Source organism: Microtus oregoni, unplaced genomic scaffold (assembly GCF_018167655.1).
Source record: "Microtus oregoni isolate MIOR12 unplaced genomic scaffold, Mior012 000022F_ref0000154, whole genome shotgun sequence".
Lineage (NCBI taxonomy): Eukaryota > Metazoa > Chordata > Mammalia > Rodentia > Cricetidae > Microtus > Microtus oregoni.
Genome location: NW_024543081.1, coordinates 4,914,412 through 4,934,478, shown reverse-complemented (window position 1 = coordinate 4,934,478; position 20,067 = coordinate 4,914,412). Strand labels below are relative to the sequence as shown.

At 46.4% G+C, this 20,067-nt stretch overlaps 1 protein-coding gene across 4 annotated transcripts in view; it reads right to left on the bottom strand.

Moving 5' to 3' along the window:
- Brd1 (bromodomain containing 1) overlaps window positions 1–8,073 on the bottom strand; it is a 48,045-nt gene extending 39,972 nt beyond the window's left edge. The window contains exons 1-2 of one of the 4 annotated variants that reach the window (XR_005976160.1): window positions 7,787–8,073; window positions 3,007–4,387 (exon numbers count right to left, since the gene is read on the bottom strand). Coding sequence is in view for 3 of the 4 variants with exons in the window: in XM_041671914.1 (XP_041527848.1) it covers window positions 3,007–4,373 (1,367 nt within the window). In the remaining variant the exon portion in view is untranslated. The remainder of the gene's footprint in view (window positions 1–3,006; window positions 4,388–7,786) is intronic. The other 3 variants (XM_041671914.1, XM_041671913.1, XM_041671915.1) reach the window with 3 other exon arrangements.
- Window positions 8,074–20,067: the final 11,994 nt, after the last annotated feature.

The following is a 20,067-nucleotide window of genomic DNA, read 5'->3' as shown; positions in this document are numbered from 1 at the left end:
GTAGGCTTAATACTTCAGGGAACTTGTAGCTCAGGACTCCAAGCTTCCGTCTTCAACCTTCCCCAAACTTAAACACTTATGTTCTTCAAAACTTTTTCTCTTTTGGAGACAGGGGTCTCTTGATGTAATCCTGGCTGTCCGGGAGCTCACTATGTACAGCAGGCTAGCCTTGAACTCAGAGATCCACCTGTCTCTGCTTCCCAAGGGTTGGTATTTAAGCTGTGCACCATCTCATCCAGCACTGCCCTCAGTCTATTGGTTACAGTTAGTGCAAAGATGTCCAATCAAAGAGTCACAGAAAGTTTCCAAATAAGTGGGCAAAGTCAAGACTATCTGTATCTGATCTCTAAAGTTTATGGCTTAAATAAATCAAAAGCAATCTTTATGGTTTACAAATGCCAAATAATAAAAATATGAATAACTAGAAATACACTTTTTTAAAGTTCTCCTCAAACAACTGTCCCCCCCTCTTCAGGTGAGACCTGCCTGCATCCTGAACGAGCCTGGAATGTCACATGACAGACACTCTAGTTGACAGACTAAACTCTGAAAAGCAGCAGCCCTGTCTCCAGCTACACCCTACATTGTGCACACGCTCTGTCCTTTATGCCCTCCCCCTGCCCCCAGAGGCAAGTCCATTCCCACGTAACCAGCAGACTGAGGGTAGTGGGAACTTGTCCAGGGACACGGTAGTCAAAGATATCAGAATTCCCTGGAGACCGGAGCAATACAAACTCTTAAGCTCGTCAGAACAAACTTCTGGTTCAGGTACTTTTATCTCTATTCAAAGCTGACTTAAGTTTGTTCCTAAATTAAGGGAAAAAAGGGGGGGTGATGGAGAAATGGTTATGTAGTTAAAGCACTTGTTTCTCGTGCAAAGGATGTGAGTTCAATTCCCAGCACCCCCACATACCGACTCACAAAAAAAAACACCCATAACTCCAGTTCCAGGGGATCTGAAGCCCTCTTCTGACTTTGGCAGGAACCAATCATACACATAGTGCACTTAAATACACGCAGTCTAAACATTCATACACACAGGGGAATAAATCTTAAAGCAGCAGCAGCAGTAGCCAAGTAAGCATGCTGGCTTACACCTGTAATCCCATTATTCAAGAGGCTGAAGCTGTGAGTTTGAGACCTGCCTGGGATACATAGTGAGTTTGAGACAAGCCTGGTCTACATAGTGAGATCCATCTCCAAACAAAATAAGACAAAACAGGACAGGACAGGACATGGTCATCACCTAACAAACTGAAGCAAGAGACTCACAAGTATGAGGCCGACCCAGCATGCTTAGTAAGTCCCAGGTGATCCTGGAACAGATAAGATTTTGTCTGGGAGAGAGCATAAGCTGGGTGCACCTCTTACCTGCTGAACTCTACAATAGACCCTGAAGTATTTAAAGCTTCAAGTTCTTTCCTCAACGGTTCTGGCTACAGAAGGCCAAAGAGCCTTTGTTCTCACCTACAGATCCTCCTTCCCACAGTCCCACCCATCTGGCAGCTCTCATGTTCCAAACCTGAACATCAGGAACCACAGGTACAAGGACTGCACCCATCACCTCAAACAGGTAATATCTGGCGCTGACCAGAGAAGTACTGATAGACTGTTGTTTCATTTACTTCAGTTTTGGTAAAACTCAACTTTTTCATGGCTCTTGATATAACCCTATCCTTTCTGCCTCAGAAGCAGAAATCCCAGTTAAACTATCTTTGAAGTCAGGCTGAAAATTTTACCAATACAGGCATGCTGGTTTTCACAGGGTCTGGTCTGAGCACTGGGTTATGCACTCTCTAGCCATTCATGGGGTTTTCACAGGGTCTGGCCTGAGCACCGGGAACTCACGGTGGCACCATAGTGCCCAACTCCAATGTATAACACAAGCTACTAAGAATGAGCAACTTCTTCAAGTCAAACATTAAGGAAAAAAAAGCTAATGGTCACTGTGTTAAAGACAGCCTCAGCCCTTTAACAATAAGAATATTCTGAAAGTCTACAGTCCTCATTTGCCAAGTACCTGTCTTTACAAAGCAGTCCTGTCACCAATACCCAGGTAAGCTGCTTCCGAGCAGCTGTCTGCTTCTCATGAACATCACCATTTCGGGGCTTTACATACCTGACCAGACTAAAAGTCCATACCCTTCACAGAAAATTACTTCCTCCAGGCTCAGGGACAGGGTTCAAATGGGTGCTATGATGTGAAAAAGAACATTCTTCCTTTTACATAATGAAACAAAAAAGGCAAGCCAAGGAATACAGAAGACACACGGATTGAGGGCAGATCAGGGCAGACTGAATTGGATTTGAAGCAGTCCCTAAGTAGCATAGAAGGGGACAGCAGGACTCCTATCACCAGGAACACAGACTGTGGGCCGTCACACAGTCGCCCTTCTGTAGATCAGGCAACAGTTGCACTACTGAAGACATCAGCAGCAAAAGAAGAAAGAAGTCAGGTGTGGTGGTGAGCACCTTTACCCCACACTTGGGAGCTGGAGACAGAAGATCCCTGTGAGTCCAAGACTAGCAGGAAGACCATCATCTCCCTGCTAACAGCAGCTCCCAGTCTGGGCTCAGCTCAGGGGCACCTTACAGAGGATGGCGGTTCACTTTTTCAGCCACATGCTTTTCTTTAACTTTTTTACAAGGTCCCAAAATCTGGCAGTAAGAGAGCTTAAACATGTTACACAGATGGGAAGAAAACCTAGGATGCTATGAAATCCAGAAGCCAGGGCAGAGTGAATACCAGTGTGGCTGTGGCTCCTATAACCATGCCTACCTTATACTCAAGGCCGCTTAGTCACAAAGAATTGTAAACTATCCCAATCTATAACTTCTCTTACATTTTTGCCCACTGGAAAGTAGCAAACGAATGGAGACATGGCTTAAGAAACGACTCTCAGAAGGTACAACAGACAAATGGAGGGCTTCCTGCAGCCTTGATCTGTGTCCTCCATCAAGTCTGTCAATCCAGGCTCATCTGCACCCAAGTTCAGATGCACTTACCTCTGAGGGGGAATATACGGAGCACACACGGTCGGCAGAACCGCACAGGGCTCAGCCACTGCTTTCTTAGCCTTTTTTGCTTTTTTCCTGACCTTGGACGTAGACCTGACCGTTTTGACTGAACTTTCTTTTCGACAGACACCATTTTTCATTTCAACATCTCCATAAATGTTCAGAGGCCTCCGGGTACAGCCTGGAGGTGTGTGGACGTCACAATAAGCAGTCTTTCTGACAGAGAACGTGGTGCTGCCTCCAGTCAGCTCCTTCACAGGCTCCATCTTCATGTACAAGCCAGCCTTCTGAGCACATGTCACATGGAATGCTGTGTAGCAATTTGCTTTGTGGCACTGAATGCAGGCACCCACGCCTTTCTGCTTACAGAGGTAGCATGTCAGTTTCCACCGAGCAGGAGGTATGTTCCTCACACCATCGATGGGTTCAATGAATACCGTGTTGGCAAAGCCAACCTCTGGGATCCACAGGGCACATACCACATGGCCCCAGCGGTCATCGTCTGTCTTTTTGAAGGCACCACCCTTATTCGGGCACAGCACACAATCCGCAGGGCGGGCCCGAGACTGCAGGCAGTGGCGGCAAAGCCACTGGCCCTCAGGGATGTAGGGCACCCCATAGCACTCCTGGTGCACAGCCAGGTTACACATGTCACAAAAGAGTATAACATTGCTGTTCTGACACTCCCCATCCATGCAGATGCAGCAAACGGCATCCTCATCAATCAAGGACTGCTGCTCGCCCTGCTTCTGGTTCTCACAATATGACTCCTTCTCAAAGCGATCCATTAGGAACTCAAACATATTCTGTGACACAGCTGAGACACAGTCACCCTTCCTCTTCTCATTGATGATCTCTAACCAGGCATAATCTTCCTCATCCATGTCATACTCTACCTCATTGTCCAGCTCCTCAGCTGACTTCTCAATGAATTTGTAGTACACAGGGGGCCTCCTGGGTGCAGATGGAGGACTATACTCCACAATCCGCACCTTGGGCTCAGGAAGGGCACTGGCTGAAGCTGGTGTGCCATGGGTGCTGGGGAGGGCTTCATTTTTCTTTTTAACTCTGTTGTTTTTGTGACGCTTAGTTCTTAAGCAAACAGGCGGCCTCTCGCTGTTTTCTTTATTACTGTTGCATTCACTCATTTCTTGAGCAGTGAGGTCATCTTCTAGTATGATCTCCAAGGGATCAAAAATACTGATCCGATGCAAGCGTCCTTCAATTTCTATCTCCACCATCCTTTGAGCTTGTGCGTACGTTAATGTTTCTCGAGTGGGGGAGTGCTTAATACTGCACGGGGAAGAAGGATGCCTCGCTGCAGAGCCTCGATGACATCGTCCTTTCCTCCTCATTTGGCAATGATTACCTAAAATAAAGTCAATAACAAAGTTAATTCCATGCAGGATGACAAGACCAGAAAACCATAAAATTTGCTTGGGTAACACTAACAAATCAACTCAACACCCCACAAATGAAGCTCGGAGCTTGAATACTTCTGAGACTTCCAAACAACTTCTCCTAGGACATTTCAATAGTGCCCATCACCACATCCAAGTAACGATACTGCTTGCTTAACAGCTAGGGCACAGGTGCATACTACACATAAGTCACCATTTTAGATCAAGCCAAAAGTCACCTACAAGCCGGGCAGTGGTGGTGCACACCTTTAATCCCAGCACTTGGGGGACAGAGATAGGCAGATCTCTGTGAGTTCTAGGCCAGCCTGGTCTACAGCACTAATTTCAGGACAGCTAAGGCTGTTACACAGAGAAACCCTGTCACTCCCCACCCCCAAAAAAAAGGAAAACAAAAGAAAAAGTTGCCTACAAAACAGCAACATGCCCTCCAGAGTTTGAGACTTTGGCCTCTTGCTCACAAGTATAGGATTGTTTTTCAGGTAGACTTCACATCACATAGATACCTGTAGCCACAAAGCAGGCATTCTCAATGGCCACCTAGACTTAACAAGCCTTTTAGCTCTCCTTTCTTTTTTCCACCACTGCCTAGCTGAGGGCTCCTGTGAACCCTGTGCTGGGGGCCAGTAGCTTCCATAACTCATTAGCATAAAGTAGTCCATTCTTCCCACACACATCCTACAAACACACAGCCTTGTCAGGACTTAGAAAGGAACCCTGAACAGATCTGTTGAATATCTTTGCCCCAAGCAGTCCAATGTAGCTTCCACAGAGCCTAAGCAGTGACCACCATGGAAACTCCCATGGGCAGCATCAGCCTTTCTCTTCATTCAGGCCAGCATCTGGCTATGTGCTGGAACACATACTCTTCAAGTCAATGTAGCTGTGGGCAAGAAGTCAAAAGGCATCTCTGCTGTCTTCCTGACACACTTGAAAATGTTCATATCTTGCTCCAAAGAAAGGATGGGTTCTGACAAACCTCAAAAAGCCTGCAGAATTCCCCCCACCCCAACAAATCAGAGTCCTTGTCACTGGCTCACATGCCTGAAAACTTCAATGCAGAGAATTGTTCATTTCCAGTGTGGACAAAATCAGGGTACTGCCAGCCTACACTCCCACCTCATTGTTGAGGACTCCTTGCCTTTCAGTTTTCCCTGAGGTGACTTGGTATCTGAACCACTAATCAAGCAGGACAAGCACATGGAGCAACAACGGCAGAGACAATTCAAACTCTTCCCTCTACACGAGCCCACTTCACTGAGATGAAGCAAAAAGACTGACTCCCAGGCATTCCAAGATGAACAACCGTCAGAGCAGTCCAGATCACAGCTCTTGAGGAAGCCTGGATTCACAACCTCATAATTATCTTACCAGTCTTCGAGAAAAACCCTCAGAGAGCAGACTTCACACTTTTTAGTCCCAGAAAGAAATCTCTACAAATCGTATATGCAGTTTTTAAGATAAATCTTACAGGATGCAGAAACCCACGTTTTGTGTGAAAATTAGATACTATCTTCCTATGAACAAGAACAAGAAGACACTGGTCGGCCAGACCCAATGCACCTGCATCTGTGGGGCCTCAAGGAACCTACTCAACCCTGGATTCTCAGGGAGCCGTTAGCAAACCCACCAGAGCCAGCCCTTGGCCACTTGCAGCATCCCTTAGGTTAGACAGATGCACATCCTAGTGTCAGCAACATATCCCGCACACAGAGAACCATGGTGCACCCACGGACACTTCACAAATCACTACCAGGACAGGGTAGAAGCAACAGCTCCCAGATTAAAGACAAACATGTAATTTTCTCCTCTACAGTAAAGTACTGCAACCAATCCTTCAAATCCCACATTCTTCTAGTGAGCACTGAAGGTCTTTAAACCACTTTTCGACAAGAACTGAACCTAATACTTAACGGCCACAGCCGCTCTGTAATTTGAAAATGTAATTGTGACCCGGGGAAAGAGGGCATTTAGCAGTACTGCTCAGTCCGGGGCCCAACAATCTCATCTGCTTCCTCGTTTTACCTATATCCGCCCAGCACTTTGACCCTCCGGCTCTGTGCAGAAACAAGCATTTCCATGGAGGGATCAGCAAAGGCAATAAGCATGCTTTCTCCAGAAATAACTGTTACACAAATCCTAAAAAAGCTTTGCTGGCAAAAAAGAGGAAAAGACTCCATGCTCAAAATCAGCTCGGTTCATTTCCTGCCCTGGCGTTTGTAGGCAAGCTTCTTCCAGCTTCTTCTACCCCTCACTGTAAAAGCACGCACAGGAAAGAGACACACCTCTAACGGTGGTGTGACCATTCAAGGAATGAACACAGACTCAGGACAGCGCCAGACCCAGCAGGTGTTAAAAAAGTAAATAAATACCCCAACTCTGTAACTATATGTTACCAGATGACAGAAACTCTTAAAACAGTCGCAGCTGGGTGAAGGGAATGGCCTCCATTAAGGGGGCGTTTTCCTAGGTGTGTGAAAGTGTGTCACAACTGCAGTGCACGAAGAAGAGCAGTGTTTTCTGCAAATTATGCACAGGAAAGTTGCTTCTCTCCTAAAGGCCCAAGAAAAGTCGCGCACGCGCGTTCATTTCTCAGCGTTTCCTGCACACATCCACGGAGTTTGGCGGAGCTGCGGGCTTGCTCCGGAGATAGCAGGACGCGCTCGACTTAGGAAATCTTCCGAGCCCATCCCTCTTCAAGGGAGTTTCCTGTCTTGGCAAAATAGATCGGACCTATTTGTTACATAATGCGACCCGCTCCGCACCGCCAAGGCTTCGGGCGAGGGACATAGGCAGACGCCGCGAGACCCCAGGCCTTCCGCCTCCTCCGCTGTCCGACGCCCGGCCTCGATGTGGCCCCGGCCGCTCAGACAGACAGCCGGGACGCCCAGAGCCCGCCCGGCACGACTGCTTCCCCGCCTCCTGAGCCCCGCCGCCGGCTCCATTCTCTTGGCCGCGCCTTCCGCGCCAAGGAGGCCTCCTTCTACGCCTCTGTCTCCCCGACCCCGCCGTGGCCTCCGTGTCCCTCTCCACCCCCACCCGGCCGCGGCCTCCGCCTCCGCGATCCCGCCGCGGTCTCGCCTCCCCGGCCTCTTCGGCAAGCCGCCGGCACCCATCTCGGCGTCCCCGGGCGCGCCGACTCACGGCGGCCCACGCCGGCCCGGCCTTCTCAGTCCTCCCCGGCCTCCGCTCCCGCCAGGCCTCACGGCCTCCGGGCCTCGCCGTCCCGACTCTTCGGCCTCCCCGCCCGCGGACAATGCGGAGCCGCCACCGCGGCCGCCAAACATGGCGCCGGCGCCTCCGCCCCGGCCGGCGAAGCGGGCGGCGAGCAGCAACCGTCAGACACTCACCTTCGGGGCGCCGCGGCCGCGGGAGCCCGGCGGGCGGGCAGGCGCGGGGGCCGGCGCGGCCGAGGCGGCGCTAATGGCGCCGCGGCTCCTCCGCCAACGGCCGCGCAGCCGAGCCCCGCCGGGCTCCGGGGCGCGCTCGATCGGCGGCTCCGGGCCCGCAGGGCGCCGCGGCTCGGGCGGGGTCGGCGGCGCCGGCAGGGCCGGCTGAGGCCGGCTCGGGGCCCGGCCGGGCGGAGGACGCGGACGCGGAGCTACTCGGACGCCTGCCGAGGCGCTGCTCGCTCCCCAGCGAAGCAAACAATGCGGCGAGCGCTCCGCCCGGCGCGCTGCGTGCGAGACGCGCCCCGCCCGCCGCCGCCATGACGCGCGCCGCGCCAAGCCGGGATGAGGGGGCGGGGCAGGACGCGAAGGCATGAGTGGGGTGACCAGGAAGGGTGGCTCTCTCGGGGTGTTAGGGTGGGGATCCTGAGGAGTGAGGAGGGAGAGGAGTGCAAAGTGAGGTGACAGGGAAGGGTGGTTCTGAGAAGAAAGGGTGGGGCTCCTGAAGGGTGGAGAGTGAAGGACGAGAGTGCCACAGGAATGGGGTAAACCAGGTGATGTTTACTAGGGGGTGCAGTGGCTCTAAGTAGAGCCAGAATGCTGACCCTAAGGGGCAGGTAGGGTTTCCTGAGAGGGTGTGTTTTCCAAGGGGGTGGTTCTTGAAGGAATCAAAAATAGACATCCTAAGGGGGGGGGGATATAAGTGAGGTTCTGGTAGTGTCAGGTGACCAGGGTAGTTAAGACTGAGTTAGAAGGGGATGGAAATAAGGGTCCTGAGGGAGGGTCACCAGACAAGGGTGGATCCCTCTGAGGAATAAATGACAAGGATTGGAGGACCCTGAGGTGGCAGCATAAGGAGGGGTCAGTGGTTGGGTAGGACTGGGTTTGGAAAGAAATTGAGGATTACTTCTGACCTTGACAAGTATGGAGGTCTCAAAAAGAATGTAACAGTCAGGTCGTGGGGCATGTCCCAACACACCCTTCCTCGTGTGTGTGTGTGTGGGGGGGGGGGTGTTGTTTTGAGACAGGGTCTCACTATGTAGTTTTGGCTGTCCCGGAACTCACTGTGTAGACCAGGCTGGCCACAAATTCACAGAGATCTACCTCTCAAGTGTTGAGATTAAAGGCATGGGCCACCACAACCGGCTCAGATCTTCCTCTTTTAAGTCGTTCATTAAGCACTGCCCTCTTTTCCTAGGACCTGGTCAGTAGAGCAGTGGTTCGCAACCTTCCTAACGCTGCCACCCTCAATGCAGTTCCTTATATTGCAGTGACCCCCCCAACCATAAATTTATTTCGTTGCTACTTCATAACCGTAATTTTGTTACTTTGTAAATTTGCTATTTTGTTACGAATTGCAGTGTAAATATTCAATATGCAGGATATCTAATATGTGACCCTGTGAAAGGGTCCTTTGACCCCCAGGTTGAGAAACCTGGGCTGGGAAGACTACTGAAGGTTTCAAGAGCAGGGCCCTGTGGGGAGGAGCTCAGAGACACCAGTCCTACTTGCCAGTACGTTGCTTCTACTTGAGCCTTTACTTTAAAACTCTAAAAGTTAGTGGCTTCCTGAGAATTTTCATTGTGAGATTAATCTCTAAATGTTTTGAAATGAGAGTGAAGACTAGGTGGTTCTTTGGTTCCCTTTTAGAGGAAGGTCATGGAGGTCATGGTAATAAAGGAGCGATGTGCCTGTGACATCAGGTGGACAACGTCACCCTCAGGTAAACAGACAAGCTTTTTCACTCAAGAGCAGGGCCCCATCTTCCTAAGCAGGTCAAGATCACTGCTCAGGAAAAGGTACCAGTGACTAGGACAGTACAGCCTTGCTCACTTGAGCATCCCAGGTTGGGACTGGTGCCCCATGAGCTTCTTGCTGGCCAACACTCATGCCCCACTGCAGCCAAACTATAGGTTGGAAATAAAGTCTTTTGTTGTTGTCGTTTGTTTTGCAATACAGGGTTTCTCAGTGTACCTCTAGCTGTCCTGGAACTTCCTCTGTAGACCAGGCTGGCCTTGAACTCAGAGATCTACCTGTCTCTGCCTCCTGAGTACTGGGATTAAAAGTGATTACCTTGTTAGAAAATAAAGTTTTTAAGGGTGGGTTAATTCTGGAACCAAGGTTATCCTGTGGCCACTCAGAAGCAAGGTCCTATGGTTATCTAGTACCCTTCTAGAACACCATTGAGTCATGGTAGGAGCAACCCTGAGAGGCCAAAACACATCTGCCATGAAGCCAGAAACAGCAAATGTTGCCTCCTCTATAGATGCCCACTTACCTGAATCCAAACATGCCAGGCCAGCCAGCCATAAAGAACAAGCAAGCTAAGCCCTCAATCTTCTCTCTACCCTGGGAAAACTATATGCAAACCAGCAACTGAAGGATCTCCCACAACACCGAGTAAAGCTAAGACACAATCTCATAAAACAAAAGATGAAAAGACAGGAAACCTTCACAGAGCAGGAAGGACTGAGGGAGAATATGAGTCCTCCAAGAATGAAAGCCCTGCTTAGTAGGCCGGGGGAGTCCCACGTGCAGGCATGATACCAAGACAGCCTGCAATCTCAAGAATGAAGAAAGCAACGGAAAAGCTATCAGAGGAAGGACCTTTATGGTGACTCAAATATGTGTGGAGGCGGAATTACCAAAATTCTAAAAGAATTGAATCTGGGATTCATATACAGTAGAAACTAGTATTCAAATGAGACGGCAAAATAAAGATGGATTCCTAGTCCATATACAGTTAAGTTTACTGAAACAAATCTCTAAAAATTACTAAAAATATATGTTAGCAAGATTAAAAATGAGGGGCTGGAGAGATGGCTCAGAGGTTAAGAGCATTGCCTGCTCTTCCAAAGGTCCTGAGTTCAATTCCCAGCAACCACATGGTGGCTCACAACCATCTATAATGGGGTCTGGTGCCCTCTTCTGGCCATACACACAGAATATTGTATACATAATAAATAAATAAATATTTTAAAAAAAAAGATTAAAAATGAAATCAGTAGCAAGACATGGATTTCAGCTATGAAACCAGTTTGCACTAGTAATGTCAGATAGTATCCAGAAATGACAAACAAACTCTGCTGCATACATGAAGAGAAGCGGCAACGAGACATGCAAGTGTGAGTGGACGAGATGACACATGTCCTGAATCCCAGCACTGGGGGGCAGAGGCAGGAGGATCTCTGAGTTCGAGGCCAGCCTGGTCTACAAAGTGAATTCCAGGACAGCCAGGGCTGTAACACAGAGAAACCCTGACTGGGGGGGGGGGGGGGGGAGAAAAGAGAGAGAGAGAGAGAGAGAGAGAGAGAGAGAGAGAGCAATGACATTCTTACATTATATGGTTAGAGGACTTTAGAATCCAAAGAAAATGGACTATAATGTTAAAATATCAAAATATCCACCTGAAAAATGGAAATGTAACTTACGCCTTTCAAATGTAAGAAAAAGATTTTAAAAAAATCAACAACAGTAATGAACAGAAGGACAAAGATAAAAGATTAAATCGCCAGGCAGTGGTGGCTCACACCTTTACTCCTAGCACTGAGTTTGAGGCTAACCTGGTCTACAGAATGAGTTCCAGGACAGCCAGGGCTACACAGAGAAACCCTGCCTCAAAAAAACAAAACAGTCCAGGCAGTGGTGGTGCATGTCTTTTATCCCAACACTGGGGAGACAGAGGCAGGTGGATCTCAGCTCAAGGCCAGCCTGGTCTACATTGGGAGTTTCAGGAGAGCCGGGGGCTGTTACACAGAGAAACCACATCTCAAAATCAAACAAACAAACAAAAACACAAAAACAGCAGTAATTAAAAAGACTAAAGCATGGCAAGGAACATGACATGAGCTGGCCATTGTCTTATATACACATAATCCTAGCACTATGGTTGGTGGCTAAGGCAAAAATATCGTGAGTTTGAGACCAGACTGGGCTACAAAGTGAATTCCAGTCCAGCCTAAGCCACAAAGAGAGGCCCTGTCTCACGAAGAAAAAAATAACAATAGATGGTATGAATAGTTACAGCTAATTAAAAAATTATGACTTAGATTCATCTATCAAAAAGAGCTTTATAATTTGGTTAGTTGGTTTTGTTGTTGCTGTCTACTTTTTGTTTTTGAGATAGGCTCTCAATATCTAGTTCAGGCCAGACTGGAACTCACTGTATATAGCACAGGCTGACCTTGATTATGATCATGCTTAAGGCTTGTGCTATCTTCTTTTTAAATTATTTTGTTGTTGCTGTTGTTGCTTTGCTTTGTTTTGCTTTCCTTTTCTCTGTGTAGCTTTGGCTGTCCTGGAACACGCTTTGTAGAGCAGGTTGGCCTCGAATTCACTGAGATCTGCCTGCCTCTGCCTCTCGTGTTGTGATTAAAGGCGTGCACCACCACCATATATCTATGCTTATTCTTTCTTGTGTGTTTTGTAGCAGACTCTAGTTGCCCAGGTTGTTCTAGAACTTACTATTCTGTAGCCCAGACAGGCCTTTAACTCAGTCTTTCTGCCTCAGCCTCCAAAGTGCTGAGAACACAGGTATTTGCTTCCTTGTCTGGCTTATAACCTTTCCTCTTAATGAAAACCAAATGCTTTACATATTTATGATAGAAATTGGTTGTCCTTTTCACTGGGATATCAAATCATTTATGTAACCAAGACTTTACATTAAGACCTCATAAGGTTTTAAATTTCTCATGAGCCACATGGCATGCCCACCATAAAAAGGAACAAAGTTTGGAGTACATGAGCTACTCCACACCACCCTCAGACCCACACTGGCCAGACACCTGTACTCTGCCATACAAAGGCCCACCCTAGCTGGGCGGTTGTGGCGCACGCCTTTAATCCCAGCACTTGGGAGGCAGAGGCAGGCGGATCTCTGTGAGTTCGAGACCAGCCTGGTCTACAAGAGTTAGTTCCAGGACAGGCTCCAAAACCACAGAGAAACCCTGTCTCGAAAAACCAAAAAAAACAAAAAAACAAAAAAACAAAGGCCCACCCTTACACAGAGACACAGTCTGGAAACCCAGGAACCATGATAGCCACTGAGGCTGGTGAGAAAATGGAAACTCACCCCCACACACAAGGACTGTAAGCAAACCTGAAGATTAGTTTGGCTCAGTTTCCTAACCAAGGTCTAGAAAGGCAAATCAGAATCTACCTTAGGCATAATTGAGGGTCAGTCCCACATTCCTCATGATGACATCGTCAGACGGAGCTGATTTTCCGGCCTTGTTCTTGTGTAATGCATGGCTTAGCTGTATCACCTAACAAGGAGGTTCGTCTGTGTTAATTACCGCCTCTCACAGTACCTGTGTGCATGAACCAGGTCAGCACACAAGGCAACTGACTTTCCTGGGACAACAATAACCCTGGGAGATTACCATCCCAAGTGGGAGCTAATAAAGCACTTCCAAAATGTAGGATTAAGCAAAAGAGTGGCATGTGTCTTTTCAACATCAGCTTGAATGCTGTCCAGCAGACTTGCAGAGGGAATTTTCAGATTCCTGGGGTATGCGTCTTGCTAGACAAGTCAGGAAAGGTAGATTTTTTTCTTTTAACTTGTAGAAAACAGGCGGCTAAGTTAAATGATTCTTGTTTGATGACAGTGCAAAAAATCCAATAGTGACTAACAGAAAGTGATTTCTGCCTGGGGGAAGAGATGATCAAGAGAGTGGCAGTTTGATGGCCCCGAGGAGCATCAACAGTTTGCTTTGGTAATCTGGGTTACCAAGCCTCCTCAAGCAAGCTCTGCATCAGTCACTGCAAATGCCTCTCTTCAGTGCCATGAATGGTCTCACCGTGCTGGCTTGCTCAGCGATGATTAAAGACATCTTTGACACATCTTCGCTTTAGAGTTGCATGAGTCATGTTTGTAAGTTTTGTTTTTTTTTTAACCCATCCTTCAGCAGCTTCCTTGGCATGGTCTCTAATAGGCCTCTCAGACATAACCCCTCTGAGGCTTGGCTTCAGCCTTCATCCCCAAGTGGCTCTGTTGTCTCCCTCACTGAAAGAGGAGGCGTGTCTCCTGTAAAGCTGTTTTGAAGTCCTCAGTCACAGTACTGAACCGTGGCCTGGTTTGGAAACAGTCCTCATATGTGTAATCAAGGTCACGTCTTTAAGCCAGGCCCCACTCCTGTGCCTGATATCCTTGTGGGAAACTGGAATTTTAGATGCAGGCACATTGGGGCAAAGACTGCTGTGAGGGTACCACAAAGTCAAAGATGATGAAGGACTGACAGCCTCATAACCAGGAGCTAGGAGACAGGAAGAGTCTTCCACCTCAGGCTTGAGAGGGAGGTGGCCCTGCAGACGCTCATTTCAGACTTTTGGCCTCCAGACCATGCCACAGCAAATTTTGTTTGATGAAGATGTTCACTCTGTGTTCCTGAAGCTGTATGACGTGAAGGCAGTCTCAAATGCTGGGCCCTTCATGCTTCTCAATGATAAGTAGCCTCAACTGCTCACGTAAGATCCATCATCAGCCAGACTTATGGTTTATACCTTAAATCCCAACGCTCGGGAGGCAGAGACAAACAGATCTCTCTGAGTTTATCAAGGACGGCCAGAGCTACATAGTGAGACACTGTCAAAAAGAAAAAAAAATCTATCAGAAATTCTGCGAGTTCCTCTTCACAACACACCCAGAACCAGACCCACAACACCAACTCCTCTGTCCCCCCGAAGACCAGTCAACATCTTCGCTCACCTGGGAGACCCCTGTGGCTGACTCATCACTCAGATACTTTGTACCTCCCTGTTTCTCTGTGTAGCACCTCAAATGATTCCATCACTCCCAAACCGAGAACATCATGGATGCTATCTCCCTTGGAATGAAAGCCAAGGTCCTCAATTCAAAACACTCAAGCAAAAGCATTAACGAATGGGCCAAGGACTGGGACAAACTCTTCTGTAAAGAAGATATACCAGTGAGCCGAAGGAGACACCCCACATCATCAGCCCTCACAGACCTGTAAATGCAACCCACAGTGAGATGCTACTGTACAACCACTGGGATAACTAGAACCCAAAAGGTCTAGGGTACGTGCTGGCAGGGACGCAGAAACACTGATACTCTTATGCTGTTCCTCAAAATGCTGAGCATAGAGCTAACCTGTCCCTATAAATCCACTCTGAATTCATGCCCAAAAGAAATGAAAATATGCCAGGTGGTGGTGGCGCACTGGGGAGGCAGAGGCAGGGGGATCTCTATGAGTTCAAAGCCAGCCTGGTCTACAGAGCGAGTTCCAGGATAGCCAAGACTACACTTAGAAACCCTGTCTTGAAAAAACAAAAATAAAAACAAAACAGTATTATTCACAATAGGGAAAAGGGGGGGGATGACTGATTAAAAGGTAAATAAAGTTTTAAAGAAAAATGAAAAAAAAAGAAAAAAAGAAAAAAAAAGAAAAAAAAAGGAAAAAAAAAGAAAGAAAGATGAAAAATTGACATGCTATAACACAGATGAACCTGGAAAACAAGTTCAGCAAAAGCAGCCAGACACAAAAGGACACACGCTATATGTCTTCACTTAGAGAAAATGTCCAGACCAGGCAAATCTACAAAGATCGATTTAGTTGTCAAGGACTCTGGGAGCAGGAAATTGAGAGTGAGTGCTGATGGATATGACACTGCTCTAAAAGTGACCGTGGAACCTGGGGTACCCATCTGCAACAGCAGCACCTGAGAGACTGAAATGGGAGACAACAGGGCGAGAGTCCCTCCAAACCAACAGGTAACCAGCGGCTTCTCATCAACCCTGATGGCATTGACTAATCTCTTCCTGCTCCTTCCAACCAAACAGCTTTTAAGTGACACAGCAGATAACTGTAGAAGTCTCAGTGACAGGAGGGGCAAAGCAGGCTGGCCAGGGGCCTCGGAAACACACAACCCGCAGCCTCCCACACTCTTAATCTGGAGTCTAGACTATATATCTTCTGCTCCTCCAGTCAGTGGTAGAGGTGCCCGGGTACATCTGTGTCTTCCCAGACCCCCGCCCAGCAGTGAGAGAAGCTTCAGTACCTTCCACGAATTCAAGGAGCCTGTGACTAGCAAGTCCACCTCACTTGGCCTCCTCCCCTCCCACTGGGCAGCATGAGAAGCACCTCTATTCCCACAAGAACCCCAAAGAATTAAGTAGATACCTCAGTGTCACCAGATGAATAAAATAGATCAGCATAAGATGGTAAGGGCTCTGAAAACCGCAGGGCCATGAGAGTCACAACCCAGAGCAGCCCAGGAAGCCCTCATCTGCTTAAAAAAACTGCCTGGCTTAATGACAGGGAAGGTTTAAGTAGGATTCAGTCTCATAAACCTAACCCAAATGCTCCAATCACGGCTGAGAAATGACTTAAATAAAAACTCATAGCTTGACTGGGAAGAGATCATCAACCAGGGGCAGCACAAAGGAGACAGATGTGGGATTGTCTGGCAGGGACTGTCAAGCAGCAATCACAAAAATGCTTCAATAGTCATTACAAATTATCTTGAAATAAATGAGCACACAGAAAAACTTAGGAAAAATTCCTTATCAAAAGAACCAAAGGGAAATTACAGAACAAAAAAAAAGGACAAACAATGAACCAAAAATTTGAAAAACTTACTGGATGGATTCGATAGCAAATTAGCTATGACATAGGAATGAATCTGGACTCTGAACTGGAAGATAAGGTCATAAAAATTGCCCAGCTACACTGTAGAGAGAAAATAGATGGAGAGAAATTGAACATAGCCTCGGGGATCTATAGGACTATTAAAAAATAAATCTAGTTTTTGCTAGGCTTTGTGTCAGTGAAGTCCAAGAAGAAGCATGGGACTGAGAAAATATTTGAAGATCCAATAGCAGAAACTTCCTCAATACGGCAAATGCTAGAAATCTGCACATTCAAGGTTAGTGAGGTCCAAATAAGACAACCCCCCCCCCCCGAAAAAAAACCCTGTTATATGCATCATAGTTAAACTTCTGAACTGGAGACCAAACCTCTGCCAAGTGGACTAAGAAAAATGAGTCCTGCAGTGACGAGGAATCTCGGTACCTGTACTTCTCAGCAGAAGCCACTGAGGCCAGGAAGATGTAGACACTGCTTTTCAAGAAAAGAGCTGTCCACCAGGAACTCTGTTTTTACTGGAACTCCTTCAGATTGAATGAGAACAAATAAAAAGAATCTCTATGTAGAAAGATTAGAACGACGCGCCATGAACAGAGCTACACAAGAGACACAAGCAGGAGCAATGTCTCAGCAGCAAGCACAGTCAGGAGGACTGGAGTTCAGACTTCAGCACATAGAACGAGCTACCTTCCTATGAATACCTGTAAAACCCCAGCTCCAAGGGGCAGACAGAAAGATTGCAGAGGCTTTCTGGCTTCGAAAACGACACTCTCTCATCTGGCCTCTGTGCATATGCACAAATATGCATGTGTGTGCATATGCATGTCTGCAGGAGTGTGTGTATGTTTGTGTATGTGTGCGTGTATGCAGGCCCACGTATATACACGTGTGTAAACACAAGGAAGATTAGCTGAAGGAAGCTCTCAAGGAGGAAAGTCATGATAACAGAAGTCAACTTCAGCAAGGGAAAAAGTAATGTGATGAATACAAGACAGGCAAGTGAAACAGGACACCGTCAATGTGTTATAGGACACCATCATTGTGTTGCAGGACATCACCAGTGTGTTACAGGACACCATCAGTGTGTTACAGGACATCATCAGTGTGTTACAGGACATCATCAGTGTGTTACAGGATATCACCGGTGTGTTACAGAACATCGTCAATGTGTTATAGGACATCATCAATGTGTTTCTTCTTTATTTTTTATTTTATCTACTTTGGTGTTTTGCTAAGGCTGTTGGGTCCCCTGGAACTAGAGTTACAGATGGAGAGATGGCAGTGGCTAAGAGAAATGACTGCTCATCTAGAGGTCCCAGGTTCAATTCTCTGCACTCACCTGGCCATTCACAACTATCTGAACTAGATCTAACACCTCCATACAGACATACATGCAGGCAAAACACCAATGTACATAAAATAAAGTAAGAAAATTAGACCATACTGTTTTTTTGTATGTTTGTATGTTATTTTGTTGAAGCAAAAAAAATAACACTGTCTAATGTTGTGAAATACTATTTTAACTAGGCAAAGATGTGTTACACTTGTTGATGTTGCAGAATATTACTTTAACTGTATAAAAGTGTGTTACATTTGTTTCTGCTGCCTTTGTTAACAATGTAAAGATGTGTTACATTTGTTTCTGCTGCCTTTGTTAACAATGTAAAGATGTGTTACATTTGTTTGGCTGCATTTGTATAATTTTATAAAGATGAGTTGCATTTGTTTCACTTTGTCTGCCTAAGGCACCTGATTGGTCTAATAAAAAGCTGAATAGCTAGGCAGGAGAGGGATAGGTGGGACTAGCAGGCAGACAGAATAAATAAGAAGAGAAATCTAGGCTTGAAAAAGGAGGAGAGAACAAAAGAAAAGCAGAGTGACACACCCAGGGCCAGGGGCCAGGCAGCTGGCAGACAAACTGACATGAGAAGCAGTGAAAGTAGAACAGGGAAAGAAGAAAGGAAGGGAGGGAGGGAGGAAAAAAGCCTCAAGACATAACATAGATAAACAGATTAAAATAATAGCTAAACTAAGGCTGAGCGTTTAAAACTAATAATAAGTCTCCATGTCATGATTTGGGAGTTGGTTGGTAGCTTAAAAAAAGCCTTCTACAGCCTAAACTTATATATGTATATATAGAATAAGTTATATAAATGTACATGTAAATTTTTTTTAATTTATAGGTTTTGCTGGGTGATAATGGTGTACATCTTTAATCCCAGCACTCAGGAGGCAGAGGCAGATTGAGCTCCGATTTTGAGGCCAGCCTGGTTTACAGAGCCAGTTCCAAGACAGCTAGGAATGTACAGAGAAACCCTGTCTCAAAAAAAAACTAAACAAAACAAAAATATTTATAGGTTTTAGTGGATAAGATAAAGAGACAAATGCAGTGAAGTTTTGTACTTCACTCATATTACTAAATGTAAATATGAATAGATTATGACAATATATTCATGATTATTGTAATGGCCAGAAAACCACTGAGAAAACTACACAAATATTATGCTAATAATACTACAAACAAATCAAAATGGAATTCTAAACACTTATCCCACAGGAAGGCAAGAAAAGAGAAGTGAAAAAGGAGGAAGAAAGAGAATAAGCAAGAAGTTAAATGGTAAAACTTATTGTGATTTCTTTTTACGTTGTATTAAAAAATATAACTTGGGAGTAAGTGTTAGCAAATAAAGCTGAGAGGTCCACAGATCTACAGAGACTCAAACATCTGCTTCCTCTCTCTTCCCAGATTGAAGAAACCACACAACCTTTCAATTCTTCGTTTTTTTTCCCCCTGTGTGTCCTATCTCCCTCTGAGTCGGCCTGGAAACTCTATGGTTCACACCAGCCCACAAAATGTGAACTCTGCCCTCTGAACCAAAGTTGGACCCTATTGGTGGTCCTGGAGCAATCAGCACAAACAAATATCCCCCAACAAAAACGAAAATTTAATGTACCAATAATTACTTTAGCCAGGTGGTAGTGGACTTAGGAGGCAGTGGCAGGTGTGTCTCTGAGTTTGAGGCCAGCCTGGTCAGAGGGAATTCCAGGAGAACCAGGGCTACATAAAGAAACCCTGTCTCAAGAAAACAAATGTGGAAAAAAAAAAAAAACCCTGAATATTAGTGGGTGGTATACACCTTTAAATAATAATAAACATAAAACACAGAAACAGGACAAAAGCCTGATGCGGTAGTACATACCTGTAATCCCATAATTTGGTAGGAAGAAATCAGGAGACTTGAGAGCTCAAGGCTAACCTGGTCTATTTGTGAGATCCTGTTTCATAATAAGGGCTGGGGAGATGGTTCGGTGTTTAAGAGTATGTGCTGCTCTTGCAGAGGATCAGAGTTTGGTTTCCAGCATTCATGTCAGATGGTTCACAACTGCTTGAGACTCCAGTCCCAGGAAATCCTCTTTTGGTCTCTTTGGACAGCTGAACTAACACGCTCACCCATACATACACACATTAATATTAAAACTAAAAATTTTAAATATCAGATTTATTTCAGTTATATTTTACATGTATGAGTGCTCTGTCTGAATGTATGTATGAGTACCATGTGTGGTGCCTGTGGTGGTCAAAAGGAGGAAGGATCATATAACTGGAATTATAATATTCATGGGCCAATTTGTGGG